Source organism: Cervus canadensis, chromosome 19 (assembly GCF_019320065.1).
Source record: "Cervus canadensis isolate Bull #8, Minnesota chromosome 19, ASM1932006v1, whole genome shotgun sequence".
Lineage (NCBI taxonomy): Eukaryota > Metazoa > Chordata > Mammalia > Artiodactyla > Cervidae > Cervus > Cervus canadensis.
Window position 1 is genome coordinate 34,961,871 of NC_057404.1, and position 17,921 is coordinate 34,979,791.

The following is a 17,921-nucleotide window of genomic DNA, read 5'->3' on the forward strand; positions in this document are numbered from 1 at the left end:
ATAAGTTTTCAACTCCTTTAGGTAAATACCAAGGAATGCGATGGCTATGTCATATGGTAAGAATATGCTTTGTTTTGTAAAACAACTGCTAAATTGCCTTCCAAGTGGCTGTACCATTTTACTTTCCAACCATAAATAAATAAGAGTGCATGTTGTTCGACATTTTTGCCAGCATTGGTGTTGCAGTGTTCTGAATTTTGGCCATTTGAATAGATTCATAGTGGCATCTCATTGTTTCAATTTGCATTTCCCTGATGACATACGACATGGAGCATCTTTTCACATGCTTACTTGCCATCTATATATTTCCTTGGTGTGCTGTCTTTTAAGGTCTGCTGCTCTTTGGAACTGTCACATAAAGTGATTTTTTCTTGACAGATGTTTAGTGACTATAGTAAATGGTGGCCCCTAACAAACTTATGTCCACATATGAATCCCCAGAACAAGTGAATGTTACTTTATTTGGTAAGAGGGTATTCGCAGATATAACTAAATTAAGAATTTTGATACCACAATTATCCAGGTGGGCCCTAAATCTAGTTTTAAATGCCTTTATAAGAGACATACAGAGAAGACAAAGAGAAAGTGATGTGAAGACAGAGGCAGAGATTAAACAATGGGGCCACAACCCCAGGAATGCCAAGGCCCCCAGCAGGAATTGGAAGAGACAAGGAACAGATTTTCCTCTAGAGTCCCCAGAGAGAGTATGGCTTCGCCTGATTTCGGACTCCTAGTTTCCAAAAGCGTAAAAGAATACATTTCTGGGCTTTCCTGGGGGCTCAGACGGTAAAGAATCTGTCTGCGATGCAGGAGACCCGGGTTCAGCCCTTGGGTCTGGAAGATTCCCTGGAGAAGGGAATGGCTACCCACTCCAGTATTCTTGCCTGGAGAATCCCATGACAGATGAGCCCGGTGGGCTACAGTCCACGGGGTCGAAAGAGTCGGACACGACAGGTCTGAGAGACTAACACTTTCACATTTCTATTGTCTTAAGCTATGCATTTCATACTAATTTATCGTGGCAGCCCTAGGAAACTAAAACAATGACTAAGGGCATTCACTCTCTGTCTCTACATTCAAGTGTTGACTCAAGAATTTGATGGAGCAAAAAGGTGAGGAAAAGCTGTCTGCCACGCGGTGTTTTTCTGGTTTCACAAACGCCCCATGGAATGGGTGTGGGGAGGTAGGCTTTTAGTCACTAACATCATTTCATACAGAGGGCATCATTGTCTGGGATCATCAAGGCTGTAGCTATAAAAAGAGACATGTCATTCATTCCCTGCCATTCCTGGAATTGCCTTGTACAGACCATTCCCCTGGGTTTTTCCAGCTAAATTTTAATTCACTCAAGCCTTAGAGTTCCCCCTGTTCCCTCAGGAGGCTGCTATCTCTCAGCCTGAGAAGTTTAATAGGCAGAGACAGGCAAAAGGATATTGAAGAAAGCAGGGGCTCTCTACCATGTAACTCTATACCAGGGAAATATCAAGGGGTTTCATGAATTTATTCTCAAAATGAAAGGAGAACCTAAGCAAATGGTAAAGCACATCTTTTTTCACTCTCTCTTTACCCTCTTCTATTTTCTCCTCTCTAGACTGTGATCTCCTCCAGCACATCAGGTCTTAGTTTTATCTCTAGTTACAGCACCACGTATCTGGGTCATGGTTTTCGAATAGAAAGTCTATGTACCTCCTCTATGCTACATTTTCACAAGGGTGTTTTATCATGTCCAGTTTTCAAGCCTGGTTGTACATTAGCATTCCTAGTGAGCTTAAAACAAGCAAACAAAGAAAAGGCTATGCCCTGTTTCCAATTAAACCATTCTCTCTGGGGGTGAGGCCAGGACATAGGTATTTTCCAAAATCCCCCACTGGTGATTGTCAAATGCGGCCCGAGTTGACAGCCAAATGCCCTAATAGGTCCTTGTTGCTCTTGCTTTCACTTTCTTGGAGATTTCTTTCAAAACAGATTTTTAAAATCAGATTGAACTCTCAATGAAATTAGGAATGAGTCCAAGACTTCCCTAATCTTAACTGTTTTTCACTGTTAGATATTATACTTCTGTGTGCTATGCTTGCATTTTTTGCCAGATTCTAATATTTTGGTAATTGTAGTTCTCATGTTATACTTGCTGGTTTTGTATAACCAAATAGGACTTTTCAGAGGAGTTGGCAAGAGTAGTTATTTCAACAGGTATCCCCAAGGGGGCTCTGAAAATCTCTAGCTAAGAGATGACTCTGGATTGATGGTATTTGGGTAAGAAGTCTATAAAGACTCCAGAGCAAGTGAAGGCCTCTCTCCTCAACTTTTAGCATTAGGTAATTGGCAGTTCAGTGGTAAAGAATCTGCCTGCAATGCAAGAGTCCTAAAACACCTGGGTTTGATCCCTGGGTCTGGAAGATCCCCAGGAGAAGGAAATGGCAACCCACTCTAGTATTCTTGCTTGGAGAATCCCATGCACAGAGGAGCCTGGTGGGGTACAGTCCATAGGATATAACTGAGTGAGTGAGCATGCACACACTATTCACTGTTATTGTAGCATTTTAAACTAAAAAAATCTCTATTCTGTTTTTTAAAATGCCCCAAAGATTTGGGGTGAGGAGAAAGAAAATTTTGAGCCAATTATTGGGAGAATATCAGATAGGAAGATTTAGTGATAGATTCAGAGCCTCAAATAGAACAGGTAACAATTTGTGACATCACAGAATAAGGACAACAACCTGGGTAGTTATTGTATAATTATGAACCAGGTTTATTTATATTTAGCACAATAGGTAGAGACACCAAACAAGGACAGCTGAATTTTGAGAGAAAGCCATGCTATTTAGGAAACTAACCCTCTTTTTAGGCTGAAATTGTTTCTTAAACTTTCTTAAGATAATAAATCCATTTCATATTACAACCCAGGATTCTTGTTAATTATGTTCCTTCCCATTAAAGTAAGGGACAAGAAACTTTTTAAAACCTTCACATATATTAGCCAAAGGTTAGATTAAAAATACATTATGGGTTTTAACACTGTGCTATTCTGACTTTGAAGTGGGCATATTAAAACTCTAAGCTATGGCATATATATGGTTGCCGGGCACATGGCAGAATTGCTACCTGAAATGCCCTGTTTGAGTTGCAAGTAATCTAGTGAAGAATGGTCCTTGGACTCTAGTTTCTTATTGCAGTTTCTATGTGAGCCTAGGGGTGGGTAGCATTCAATCTTCTCAAAGTTTACAAAGGCACATACACAAACACACTCAGACACATATGCATATGTTTGTTCTTATATATCTACTTATATGCATATTCTTGATTACACTATATTAATCAATGCTTTCATCTTAGTTGTAGCAAGAAAAAGGAGTAATGCATTACAAGTAACCTTGCCCTAAGTATTAATTGGTAGGGGAGAATTCCTTTGTATTCATTACATTAAAACTCTCACTGCATATAATTTTAGAAAATTTCTGTTTTCTTCTAGTGAAACACAGCTAGCTAAAACTGCATTGAAAGGTGTGATGTGTTTATGCTTTTCCTTTGTAATCATGTTCTGGGCTGTATCTGTTTTAAAAAATACTGGTGTTACTTTTTTCTATACAGTATGTAACTCAAATGTGAAAAATCTTCCCCATGGGATAAAGCTAAATTAAAATTATATAGCTCTATAAATATGGTGTAGTCAGAACATTTTGCAGTATGTGAAGAATCTATAATACTGATATTTGCAAATACTGGAATTATAAAACACACAACAACAATAAAAACTTCATGACAATGACATTAGAAACAAAGGAATCTAAACATGTAGCCCCAAATTTTTCAAGTATTCACTTCTGTTTGTAAGTTAGGAAAAGAATGGAAACAAAAGCCAAGTTCATATACAGTGAGAGCCCAAATCACTCAGCCAAGACCATTTTCATGCTAGAACAAAATGAAAGCAACTACAATCCAAGTTCTGGAACTCTGATCAACCAACTTTTGTAAGTGCAGTTGGGATTATGTTGGCCACATGAGTCCAGTTGTTTAAAGACAACGCCAATGTGAAATTAAGATAAATCAATTGTGAGCACTAACAAAAGAAGAATAAGAGAAAGTATATATTTGGGGACAATTACTATTCTGTTATCACTAACTGGTAACTACTTTCTTGCCAAGTTATCAGATTGACTCAGTGGAAAAGCCTCAATGTACTACATGGATTCTTGCCAATTTTCTATTTTTACTTTGGGGCTGGTCTCATACCAAAAAGGAAAATTGTTAGTTTCCAGTATTGAGAGAAGGACCTCTGAGAAGGAAATCGAATAAAAAACAATTGATTTATATTTCAGAATCATTTACCTTCATTGACATACAAACATATTATAAATTTAAAAGCTCTATTCTTATAAAGGCAGTATTTCCACTGAATAAAATTAAAAAATATGAAATAAAATTCAAACAGGGCTTCCAAATTTCATGCATCATTTACCAAAATTTAAACGAAGTCCACCTAACTTCCTTTAGAAAATATTCACTCTATTAATGAGAACTCAGTTCAGTCAGTTCAAGTCACTCAGTTGTGTCTGGTTCTGCGACCCCATGGACTGCAGCACCCCAGGCTTCCCTGTCCATCACCAACTCCCGAAGCTTGCTCAAACTCATGTCCACTGAGTCAGTGATGCCAGCAAACCAACCATCACATCCTCTATCATCCTCTTCTCCTCCTGCCTTCAATCTTTCCCAGCATATGAGAACTAAGTTTAGAATAATTATTTTGTACAGAGAATAACAATCAATTTGATGTGCGTATTTAATGTGTAAAGTCACATTATATATAAGAATAGTCACACTACATATATGAGTAATCACACTACATATATAAAGTCATACTACATATATAAGAGTAATCACACTACTCTTACAGAAGATTATGCTTTATGCATTTCTCAGATTGTCTATTCATGAAGTATTCCAAATAAAAACATCATCAGTATGTCTCACTACATTTCAGTTATCCAAATTTAGTAAGATGAATGGCTACAATCCCACAGAACAAGCTTTTATTTGTCATCTTCTGTGTTAATGCCATGTATTATAAACTTTATAAAAGACAAAGTTTTACAAAACAGGCCCTACTGTACTGTTCTAATCCAGCTGAAAAAACAGAGTATATATATATATATATATATATATATACATACACATATTCATATTTATGTGAGTATATAAATATATCATAAATAATATATGATATTAAATTATAAGAAACTATTTTGTACCTCTAAATGAATATTGATAACTTTATATGGTTTACCCTAGTATACATTTACATTTATGAGCATAATGAAAATGGAAGCACAAATAAGTGAAGTGTGGACATGTGTATGCTATGACTTGGGGTTTTATAGAAATACTCACCTATGATATCACTTTAGAGATACTTCTTTAAGAATGAGTAGGATTTTAAGAGAGGTGGAATGGGGGAAAGTACAGTATATGTAAGTCGCTTCAGTTGTTTCTGACTCTTTGCAACCCCATGGGCTGTAGCCCTCCAGCTCTCTGTCCATGGGATTCTCCAGGCAAGAACACTGGAGTGGGTGGCCATTTCCCCTCCAGGGGATCTTTCTGACCCACGGATCTAACCCGCATCCGTTAGGACTCCAGCATTGGCAGGTGAGTTCTTAACCACGAGTGCCACCTGGAACCCACTCCAGTGTTCTTGCCTGGAGAGTGCCAGGGATGGGGGAGCCTGGTGGGCTGCCGTCTACGGGGTCGCGCAGAGTTGGACACGACTGATGCGACTTAGCAGCAGCAGCAGCAGTGCCCCTGGGAAGCCCAAAGTACGGTATAAGGAAACACTGTTTCACACAACACATAGTTTTTGAGCACCTACTAAGTACCTAACAACAAGTTAAGCATGGAACTAGAATAGCAAAAAAGATAGACATAGTCCCTGAATTCATGGAGCTTACTCTTCAGCTCATAATGTTTAGACTGAAGAGGACAGAGAATTTGGGGAAGGAAAAGTGGTAACTGTCCATTTCAAATATCCAAAATTAGGAGTAGGCCAGGAGGTGACCAGATTTATTTCCTAAAGTTCCATATAAGTAGGACCGTTAAGTCATGATAACAGAAATCTGACTACATTCACTTTAATATGACTTAATGAGAAGCATGCCAGTAATTCACTGAATTTACTCTCACTGAAATAAAGCTTCTATGATCCTAAGGCATAAAAATGCAGAGTGTTTGGACTGATTTAATAAAATTATAAACAAAGTCTACATAATTTCCCTTTGAAAATGTATGAGTTGCATTTTCGAAATCATGTCCTAGTCTGACGTTAAGTTCTCTGATATTTTAAAAAATATTTATTGATTTAGTTTGGTTTGCTATGTCAGGTCTTAATTGAGTCATGCAGGAGCTTTCCTTGTGGCACACAGCCTCTCTAGTTGTGAGGTGTAGGCTCAGTTGAAGCACCGGCTTAGTTGCTCTGTGGCCTGTGGGATCTCAGTTCCCCCACCAGGGATTGAACCCACATCCCCTGCATTGCAAGGCGGATTCTTAACCACTGGACCACCAGGGAAGTCCCTTTTCATGATATTTCAACAGAGATTCTGAGAAAAAGAGTTAAGCTACCAAATAATATGAGGTTAAAAAATGTTTTTCCACTTCAGAGCTTTACTGGGACTTCTACATGCAAATATTCTTTATATTTTCTCCAAAAGGGGAATATAATTATTGCAGTGCTTCCTAAATTATTTGACCGCAAAGCCTTTTGTTTATTTTTTGTTTTCTTTTTCTCAAATAGCACTTACAAGACACTAGTGGTTTACTGAACACAGTTTAAGAGGAAAAAACAAACTGCCCTAGTATACAGGGCATGTGGTGGGGGAGAAACTATTAAAATAAGGCTATAAAGTTTGATTAGGAACAGACTGTACTAACGCTTTTGAATACATGAGCAAGGAGGATACGCTTTGTCAATGGACAAAGGAAAGACATACATTTACAAAAATGAAATGATATAAACATTGGGTCTATTCTTTAGGCCTATAACTAGCTAGAGAATGGATTGCTGAGGAAAAAGGCTGACACCAAGAAGGTGTAGGAGGCTATTTAAATAATCTAAGAGGTATATAAGTACTCTACTAGGGGAGTAGCAGCAAGAATTAAAAACAGAAGGATGTTTTGGGGAGAATTCTGAGGAGGAATTAACTGTTTTTTAATGACCACTTTGGCTGCTGGAGTAAGGGGTGAAGTTGCGATTTCTGTTTTTGCTGATGGAATGCAAAAAAGAGGTAACTAAAATAAGAATAAAAAAGGAGAAAGAATTCGGCAGCTGTGCCTCTCTTGCAGGACCTGAGTGAGCACAGTATATTTTTTGAAAGCTCTATTTTGAGTAAAGGTAATTCACTTAAATTTGTGTCCATGTAGTTTCATCAACTTCTTTTTTTTTGCCTGTTAGAAAAAAGGGCTCATCTTCTGCTCACCAACTGAAATTCTTTCTATTTTTTGCTATTTGGTCAAATGTTAAATACCTTCACAAATAAAAATAATCAAATCCTAAGCACCATCTTGATTACTAAAGAACCACAAAGGGCCACATATAAAAAACTTGACACAAGACAAGAAGGGAGATGAAAAGCATGAAAGATAAATGTTTAGCTGACATTGAGAACCAGATTTTCTTTCCTGAGAAAATGGATAATTGTTTTACATGGATCTTTTTTGTTTAACTTAGTTCTGTGTACAAAGTTGCAGAAGTGTTCAGGCAGACACTGAGTACAGGCCAAGAGCAAAACCTTTGGAATTAGAGAGACCTGAGCTCATATCTTGACTGTCACCTCTTAGCTATGCAACTGGGCAAACTGGTTTCTTTATCCTGCTGAGCCTCAGTTTTCTCATGTGCAAAAGGAGAATCCCAAGGTTATATCATAAGATTGCTGTGATGACTAAATGACATAATTCATGGCATTCAGTAGAAAGCTTGAAATTCTTTGCATTGCTGTTATGTTGGTCCTATTGATAACATTCTGCTAACGAGAGAATAATTATAGATGAAGAGGGAGAACCTAGGGCTTAGGTTTCTAAACTCCCTTGCTTCTTCATAGAGGGGAAATGTTTACTTTCCAATGGTGAATCTTAGGCACCATGGAAACAAGGGTAGAAAAGGTTTCAAGTAAATGAAAACCAATCAGACAAGCCTGAGCTTTTCATAAAAATGTAGCCATAAAATTTTGAGCAGATCAAGATTTCTTTGGAATCCTGAAGGAACATGGATGATTATTACTATATCAAGAGCTTTTCAACATTCAAAAGTTCTAAATCACCTAATATATGCTGCTTTTCACTTTTCTGTTTCTTATATAACATATTTGCAAGAAATGAAAATGTGATTTAAACGATGGAAAAGCAAACAGTAACAGTAATGAATGATCTTTAATCAGTGCATTTTATTATCTATGGAATGGCTTTGCTCAGTGAATAAATATAACCATTTACTTACCATTTCAGAGCAATTCAGCATATTTAATGTCTTCATAATTTAAAAGAAAGAATTTTGTCAGTTGGAGAGAAACTTTTGCTTTTTTTTTGTTTTATTATTTTGTAGTTTTTCAATTAAAATGTACCTCTGATGGAGATCTTACTGAATACAGCTGGCTTTTCTTAGTTACAAGGCAATATATCTGATTTCCAAAGTATCGGATTTCAGGTATCATTATTCTAAGGTAGTTTTTGCTGTTGTTGAGTCTCTAAGGAGTGTCCAATTCTTTTGCAACCCCGTGGACTATAGCCCATCAGGCTTCCCAGTCCATGGGATTCTCCAGGCAAGAATAGTGGAGTGGGTTTCCATTTCCTTCTCCAGGGTATCTGCCCGACCCAGAGACCAAACCCACGTCTCCTGCCTTGGCAGACAGGTTCTTTACCACTGAGCTACCAGGGAAGTCATTCTAAGGAGGAGATACCTACAAAAAAACAAACTTGTTTGCAATGACTTCTCTCTGTCTTGCCATCTGAGAATCAGTTTGATTTTTAAAATGCCCAGAAAATTTCTCTGATATCTAATATATTTCAAGACAGTGTAATCTAACATTTCTTGATATTAATAATCACTAAGGCCCATAACAAAATAATACTCAAACTGTTTTAAATAAAGAGCTGGGCACCAAAGTTGCAGATGAAACTAACTTCAGAGGAAAACCCCCAAAGTTTGAACCAAGCAATTCAATTTCATTCACAATGTTCTGAAAGAGCAAAGAGATGGTAAACAAAGAGCTCTAATGTAAGAAGGCCTACAAATCTCTCTACTCCCTGTAGTGGATAGGTTACAGATTTATGATAACAGACAAAGAGCTGCAATAAAGCAGTTTGGGCCTTTAAAATTCAGATTTCATTATCTATCATGAAGATAATACATTCAGAGGATTGAATGAAAATCAAACAATAAAAAAAAAAACTCTTACTGCACCAAATTCTGAGCTGTCAACTGCTTGTACGTTTCTTCAGAAAATCCTAATGCGTAGACAAATACATGTGCATCCTCTTTTTACATAATAAAGACATATATTGCATGCAATGTTGTGTATTTTGGTTTTCACTTCAAATTTTATCTGATAGAATTTTCTACCACTTCACATGTGTACAAATCTCATTGTTTTACAAAGCAGTGCAGTTTCCATCCTAGAGATGAACTGCCCTTGATATACTAACTTCAACAAGGGTGCAATGGGCAACCTTGCACACAAGTCTTTGTGCTCATCAGGAATTTTATTTTTAGACAGTTTCTAAATTTGTAGTTACTGAGTAAAAAGGTATATACATTTAGATGTTGACAGATATTTTCAAATTGGTCTTCCAAAAGATTATGTCAACTTGCAACCTCATCAACAAAGTATGAAATATCCCTATCCCACTCCTTTATCAACACTGTACACTAACAACTGTTCTGATTTTGACAACATTTTCTTATATGTGCATTTACCACTTACATTTCCTTTCCTATAACTCCATCTTTAAACTCGGCTCAATTTTATTGGGATACATATCATTTCCTTAAAAATATTTTAAGAGCTAGTAGTACATTAATTAAATTAACCCTTTGATTAGTATATATCTCTCCCTTGGTTTTTGTGGTTTCGCTTTATGTAAATTTAATAATGTTTAATTTTTTCTAAAATAATGCTTTCTTATAAGGCCTCTGGATTTTGTCTTCATTAGAAAAGCTTTGATCACCACTGAAACCAAACAACCAATAAATAAATTACCAGAATTTTCTCCTAGTGATGATGGTGATGACTGCAATGACAACAATGATGATGATGTTAACCCTAACATCTAGAATTTATTTTATTCTAAAGAATGAGCTAGAACTCAAACTTTATTTACTTACTTATTTATATTTTACTCTTCCAACTGCCTACCTTGTGCATTTAGAAATTATCACCATCAGTATAAAATGCCTTAGATGTTTATTTCCTGATTTCTATTTTGGGTCTATTAATCTGTGTGTCTTATTCTCTGCGTGTGTGTCTTATCAAACTTCTTTAGCCTTATTACACAGTTAAAAAGAGCTGATATCTCTTTATTGTGCCACTATTTCAGAATTTTTAAAGCTATTTTCACAAATTATTTTTCACACAATGCTGATGACTTTATGGATTCATTAATTTTTTCCCCAATTATTTTTATTAGTTGGAGGCTAATTACTTTATAATATTCATTTATAAATAGCAAACATTTAAAACTATTGTCTTTTTATCTAGGAACAAGACATGTCTTTCCACTTATTCAGGTCATTGTATTTTTTTTTTTTTTTTGGTCTCTGAGTAGATTTTAATCTCTTTCTAAAATTCTCCAAGTTTTTGATAGTTTTGTATCTACATTTTTACATTGTTATTGTAAATGATATATTTTAGTTTAATATAATTTGAACTGACTGTACTTAGAAAAGTTGATGGGTTATGTATATCCTTTATCAGCCACTTCTCTATATTTTCTTAATGGTTTTCATTTTTTTCCTTTGAAACTGCATAAGTTTTCCAGATCTACAAAATCATATTTGTCCAAATGATCGTTTTCAACTATTTAGTTATTTATCTTATCTAATTGCATTGGCTAGTCTGTTAAGAACACCACCAAATGACCGCGGGCGGGGGTGGGGGGAGGTGGTCAGTGGTAAAGAATTCACCTACCAAGCAGGAGAAGGAAGAGATTTGGGCTTGATCCCTGAATGGGGAAGATCCTCTGAAAGAGGAAATGGCAACCCACTCCAGTATTCTTGCCTTGGAAATCCCATGGACAGGTGAACTTGGAGAGCTATAGTCCACGCGGTCACAGACAGCAGGACATGACTGAACATGCACACAAGAATTATGTTAAGAACAATATCAAAAGATACTAGTATCTGTGGGTATCTCTCTCTTTTCCTATATTTAAAGGTAATGCATTCTCCTGGATGCTAGCTATCCTGTATAGTTTTGGATGAAAAGGAAAAACAACAAAAAAGCATTCCATTCCAAATATGAATATGCAAGTATTAAGGCTGCCAAATCTTTCCTCGGCTCTAATCTAACCCATCCTGAATTTGAATGAAAACATATCATATATTTTCATTTACAGTTGCTTTAAGATGTATTTTTAATCATTGTTATAGGCAATATTAATTAATTTTCTGTGGAGGTAAAAATATAATGCTTTATGAAAAGGAACTGTCCTACAAGCATAAAAAAAAAGAAAGAAAAGGAACTGTCTTTTAAAAAAAATACACATAAACACACACAACCAAGAGAGCATGAGGCTGCTAGACTTATTCAGTATCAGAGCAATTTTGTTTTTATTTATAATCTTCCTATAAAAGCATATTCATTAATCTAGTAAAGACAAGCCTAAGTATGTTTATGACTCTCATTTTAGTTTTGTGATTTTATTTCTTTTTCCTCTTACTATTAAAATGTGTGTGTTTGAAATCTTTACAAATAAATGGGCTGAAACAAATAAAACTCAATTCACTTGAGATTTTGAAGACATCTGGTGGAGCTATTTACTAAGTAATTAGACCAAGAGGTGTAATAGACCAATTCCCTGAAGGAAGAGACCATATAGCTGGATACCCAGTGATTTCTACAGTGATCAGCTTGCATGCAGTGAGCATACTGACTCACAAACTGACAATTATGTGGAGCTGCCACCTAATTTTCTAAGACCACTTGTGTTATATAAGTATATGTCTCACAAGCTTTTTCTTTTTTCAAAGATGCCTCTTCTCAGGCTTCTCACGGTCTATGTTCAATCACCTAATATCTCTTAGTTGTTAGAGACACTGAACAAAGATTTCCTTCAAATGCTGGTCACTGCTTGCCCCTCATTAACCAACCTTTGGATACAAATACGAATTAATTACAATTGAAGTTTGAAAACATGTATTCATTTTGTTACATAGAGATATTTATGAAAGAAAACGAAGATATTTAAATGCTTCCACTCGTCTTATTTGTCACAATTTAGTTTGGAAATATTGATCAACAAAGTCTTAATTATTAAAATGTATGTCTTATTATTATTAAAAAAAAATCACAAATCTGGAAGGGATGTGAAAATTCAGATTGTTATTTTCCCTGCTGGAGAGTAAAAACTCTTGAACCACTGCAGAAATATATATATTTTCTAGTTTGAAATAACTCTAGGGGTTTCCACAACTCTCTTAAGTTACCTATTGTGGAATAAGAAATTTCTATCAAGAAAGTTCCCTTTATAGCCAATGTAAATCCTACAGTTTATTAAGATCTACTCCATCCTCTCTTTGGTTTTAGTATTTTGCTATTAAGAATGATATTTACAAAGCAATAAAGTCAGGATTTTAACAATGTGAGAAGCAAATATACTCTAATCAAAATCTACCACTTTTCTTTGTGGAACACACAATATAACTTTTCTCAATCACCCTGAATTTAACTTCAGCGAAGAGTTAGGTAATTAGGATTCATCTTCAGATGTAAGTTAAAGATACAAATAGTTTGAATCTACAATGTCTACAAATTGTTTAAAAATATATAAGGGGAAACTATGCATGGGAATTACTTGGCAATCATGTAAACAAGTACTGCTGCTGCTGCTGCTGCTAAGTCGCTTCAGTCGTGTCCAACTCTGTGCGACCCTATGGACAGCAGCCCACGAGCCTCCTCTGTCCACGGGATTCTCTAGGCAAGAATACCGGAGTGGGCTGGTAAACAAGCACAATTTATCCTTAATTGAAAACATTCCTCGATCCCAGGATATTTAGGCCTAACACCAGACTTGATAACACAAGTGAAATTCAAAGGCATCTTTCACTAAGGTATTTATTTACCATAATTCAGTCTATTCACTCTCATTTATCTTCTTAAGTATAAAGTAAAAGTGAAAGTTACTCAGTTGTGTCTGACTCTTTGTGAGCCCATGGACTATAGGCCACAGGTTCCTCTGTCTATGGAATTCTCCAGGCCAGAATACTGAAGTGGGGAGCCATTCCAGTCTTCAGGATATCTTCCCAAACCAGGGATCGAACCCAAGGCTCCCGCATTGCAGGCAGATTCTTTACCATCTGGGCCATCAAGGAAGTCCTCTTAAGTATAAACCATGCCTTAATTCTAAAGGGTTCAACAGGAATCAAGTCAAGATTTACTCATCACATTTTACTTTGCAATACAGGGAATGATATCACCAAATCTTAACCAAACTGCCTTAAAATTTTTTACCAAAGGATAATCATTGTACTTTCAATTTCAATAATTGACAACACATCAAAGTAGTAAGTGAATCCTAAACAGCAGTGCAAATGCAATGGAAAACTCACCAGAAGTTTCATCTACTCTCTCATCTACTATGTGGTCCTTCTGATGAACCCATTCACTATTGCACTTGAAGTAGATCTGGGTGGCAGGGCTGGCTTTACAATACAGGTTCACAGGCTTGTTCTTCACAATATAAGCTTCTTCAGGCTCAATAAGGAAGTGTGGCAGAGGTTCAGGTGGGTCAGATGGAAAGGTTTCTGGGAGTTCATGAAAAAAGTCGTCATCTGGTAAAACAAGAAAATGAAAAATGTTTAGAACTTTGTAGCCATTTGCCTTTCACTTGCTATTCGTTCAAAAATAATAAAACTGTGGGTAATCATTAGTCATATCCATTTCACCTGCCTTCATTAATCAAGGTATACAGAACACTTGCATGTACCTCAAGAGGCATCACACCTAAACAATAAGATGTTTAGGAATCACTTTCTAGGAACTTGAAATCAGCTGTGTCTAGCTTGAGTTGAACAGTATAGGAACATTGACCCCTTCAACTGGGCATGTGCAAGTGTCCACTGGATGACATTTTGACATCTAAGGGCTGAAAACACCCTCAGATCCTGCTAAGTGCCTTCATTTTTGAATAAACAGAGGCCTGAGCTGAGTTACACCTGTGTAGAACAATTAACTGCACCTTTTTCCAGTCCCCTTTCCCCAAGCTCCCCAGGCTCCCCATGCCTTAGACAACCCTGCTTCTTTATTCCTTACTTCATAGCTACCTCTAGATGGCGCTAGTGGTAAAGAACCTTCCTGCCAATGCAGGAGATGCCGGAGAGAAAGCAGAAGAGCCTGGTGGGCTACAGTCCATAGGGTCGTAAAGAGTTGGACACAACTGAAGCAACTTAGCATGCATGCATAAATACTCTGAACCCTTGCCTTTGAAGAGGTGGTTCTGAGACTTGCTCCTTGATATCCTTACTTAGCTGCTCTCTTTCTTGAAAACCTAGGCAGCTCTGCATTTTGGCTTGCTGTATATTGGGCAAAACAAACCTGGTGTGATAACAGTAATGATTCATAAATCATCTAATTAAGTAATTTGAGTGCCTGCTATTAAACAAGCAATATGTTAGGTCTAGTGAGTAGTTGTTTAACTAGGGATTTAGATGATTATTCTTATTTTTACACATGGCAAAACACAATATCTAGGGTGATAATTATCTTGCCCTGAGAACACAGGTAATAAATAGCAGAACTGGGATCAAAGCCCAGGTTTGTTTCCCTCACAAACTGTGATCTTCCCAACATAGCACCACCCCTCCCACTACACAGTGTTACCCTTGAGAGCTGACAAAACCAAGAGCAACTTCCTAAGAAAAATTTATTTGAAAAGTACAAGGCTCTTGTGTGCGTGTGTGTGTCTGTATTCAGTCCCTAAATTGTGCACCACTCTTTGTGACCCCATAGACTGTAGCCAGGCTCCTCTGTCCATGGGATTATCCAGGCAAGAATACTGGAGTGGGTTGCCATTTCCTCCTTCAGGGGATCCTCCTGATCCAGGGATCAAACCCATGTCTCCTGGGTCGGCAGGTGGATTCTTTTCCACTTGAGCCACCTGGCTCTTAGGTAAGCCTTGAATACTATGCAAGGAGCTTAGAATACTAGAAATATGAATTAAAGATCTTTAAGTTCAGATTCAAGTCTGTCAATATTTTCAAAAGATGCCACTTCATGATATATTCATTCACTTAACCAAAAATATTTATTGAATTATTAATTTATAACTTTTAATTATAAATTATCATTGACTCAGAATTATTCTCAACACTGGAAATATACATGATAACATCAAGTCAACCAATAGTATTAATATTAATAGTTCCACAGTAAAACCTAGAGTTTAGCAATGCTGTTTAGTCTTATTTGGAAACTATATCTCAAATACCATAAGAGTTATATTATTAGTCACACTTATTCTCATTAGAATATTAATAATATTAGAGTATTAATATGAACAACAAAAGCCTCATTTTTTTATACACTGAAATTTATCAAATTCAGTGCTCCTACCTTGCTGTTCCAATACCACTGAAAAACAAAACCCCAAGACTGTTACAGATACTTACACAATTTGAGGTATATTTTCCTTTAACTTGGTTTCTGCATGATTCCAAATGAAAAACAAAAACTAATAAAAGTGCCTTAGAAACCCTATTATTATACTTCACAAAAGACAAAGGAATCTAATACACTACATTTCAGTTATCCCTGATAATTTTCTTCTTATGAAGGATAGTGGAGAACAAAACTATTATTAACTTCCTACATTGACTAAGCACCCTAGGCTAAAAAATGTAAGTTGAAACTCTGAGGCCAAAATTAAAAGCTTTTACAAGTTCTTTAAAAGTACGTATTGCCGTTGTTCAGTCGCTAGGTCATGTCCCACTCTTTACGATCCCATGAACTGCAGCATGCCAGGCTTCCCTGTCCTTCACTATCTTCCTGAGTTTGCTCAAAAAAAAAGCACATATATTCAGCAGCAAGTATCGATTATGGTGTCGGTAGTTAAACACTGATTGCTAAGACATTATCTAGGAAGTCATTTCACCGCTTATTCAGTTGTTTCCCTGTTTGGGGAGATAGTCATTGGTAAAGCGGACATTTGTCCACTAAGAAACTTGGCCTGGGACTTTTCCATCTAGGTCATGTGATCACAGTCAATTAGTAATGACATCTAGTCTCTACTAATTTTGGAGAAGGCAATGGCAACCCACTCCAGTACTCTTGCCTAGAAAATTTCATGGACGGAAGAGCCTGGTAGACTGCAGTCCATGGGGTCGCTAGGAGTCGGACACGACCCGAGCAACTTCACTTTTCCTTTTCACTTTCATGCACTGGAGAAGGAAATGGCAACCCACTCCAGTGTTCTTGCCTGGAGAATCCCAGGGACGGGGGAGCCTGGTGGGCTGCCGTCTATGGGGTCGCACAGGGTCGGACATGACTGAGGCGACTTGGCGGTGGCGGCGGCTCTACTAATTTGTTCTGCAGTCAAAACTGGCTTTACCTGCATCACAGACAAAACTAGCTTTCAAAACCACTCCACAATTATAAACGACTGACCCTGCAATGCTTCCCGTCTCTCTTGTTTTCTGACTTTACTTCCTTAGTATACTTTCCTCTGACAGGGCATCATTTCTGGTTTTTCAATTGTTGGACATCAAGGACCCAAACTGTCAGCTTACTCCAGAATAGCCTCATTTCCATCAACTTCAGCTTCTTTAGTCAATGTGCAAGAACACTCAAGAGTGCCTAAATAAACACAGTGCAAGAAAGAACAGGGAACTGAGGTATTGACAGACCCATCAGGGTGCAGCTGATGTCTTGAAGGCCTTATTCCATTTTTTGTTGTTTTTCTCTTCTGAAGCACTTACTGATCTATGTAATGATGGACCGTGCCGATGATCAATAATGTGCCACAAAATATAAGACTCAAATTCTGTAAAATGTTAACTGCTGTTTTCCATTATTACTCACAAAGGCAGAGGGTAACTCAATTTTTTAACTATTTATGTATATTTATACATACAACATGTGTATGTATTCCATAATAATATATTTATTCAAGTAAGAAAAATGTAAAAAGCCTTTTTTTCAGTCATTCTTCTAGAAGATAAGACTTGTTCCTTTAGAAGGAATGATGATTATAAGATACCAGGTGAATGTATGCCACCTTACCTTATTCAGTAATAGCAAAAGTAGTTACATATTTACATCCTACAGAAAGATAGAGAAGGACTAAAAATTGATTACCCTGCCTGGCCAATTGGAGAAGGCAATGGCAACCCACTCCAGTGTTCTTGCCTGGAGAATCCCGTGGACAGAGGAGCCTGGTGGGCTGCTGTCCATGGGGTCGCACAAAGTCGGACACGACTGAAGTGACTTAGCAGCAGCAGCAGCAGCCTAGCCAATACATCTATCTCTTCATTCTCCACTTCATCTCTGACTACAGTCAAGTTCAAATGTGGATAAAATGACATGAACTGCTTTAGTGATTAAAAAAAAAAATTCATCTGATTATTTTATTGAAAACTACTGTGAAGCTTAATGGGCTAGTCTGAGAAAAAGTCACACATATGTTTTCAAGGCAAACAGGGTTCTGTTAAGTGTGGGGAAAAACCAGTAATGATT

General features: G+C 36.9%; 1 protein-coding gene across 2 annotated transcripts in view; it reads right to left on the minus strand.

Annotated features, from left to right (window-relative positions):
* The window catches only part of UNC5C (unc-5 netrin receptor C), a 395,140-nt gene that overhangs the window by 161,475 nt on the left and 215,744 nt on the right, over positions 1-17,921 (minus strand). For both annotated transcript variants that reach the window (XM_043438628.1, XM_043438626.1), the window contains exon 2: positions 13,802-14,023. In XM_043438628.1, the coding sequence (XP_043294563.1) occupies positions 13,802-14,023 (222 nt within the window). The remainder of the gene's footprint in view (positions 1-13,801; positions 14,024-17,921) is intronic.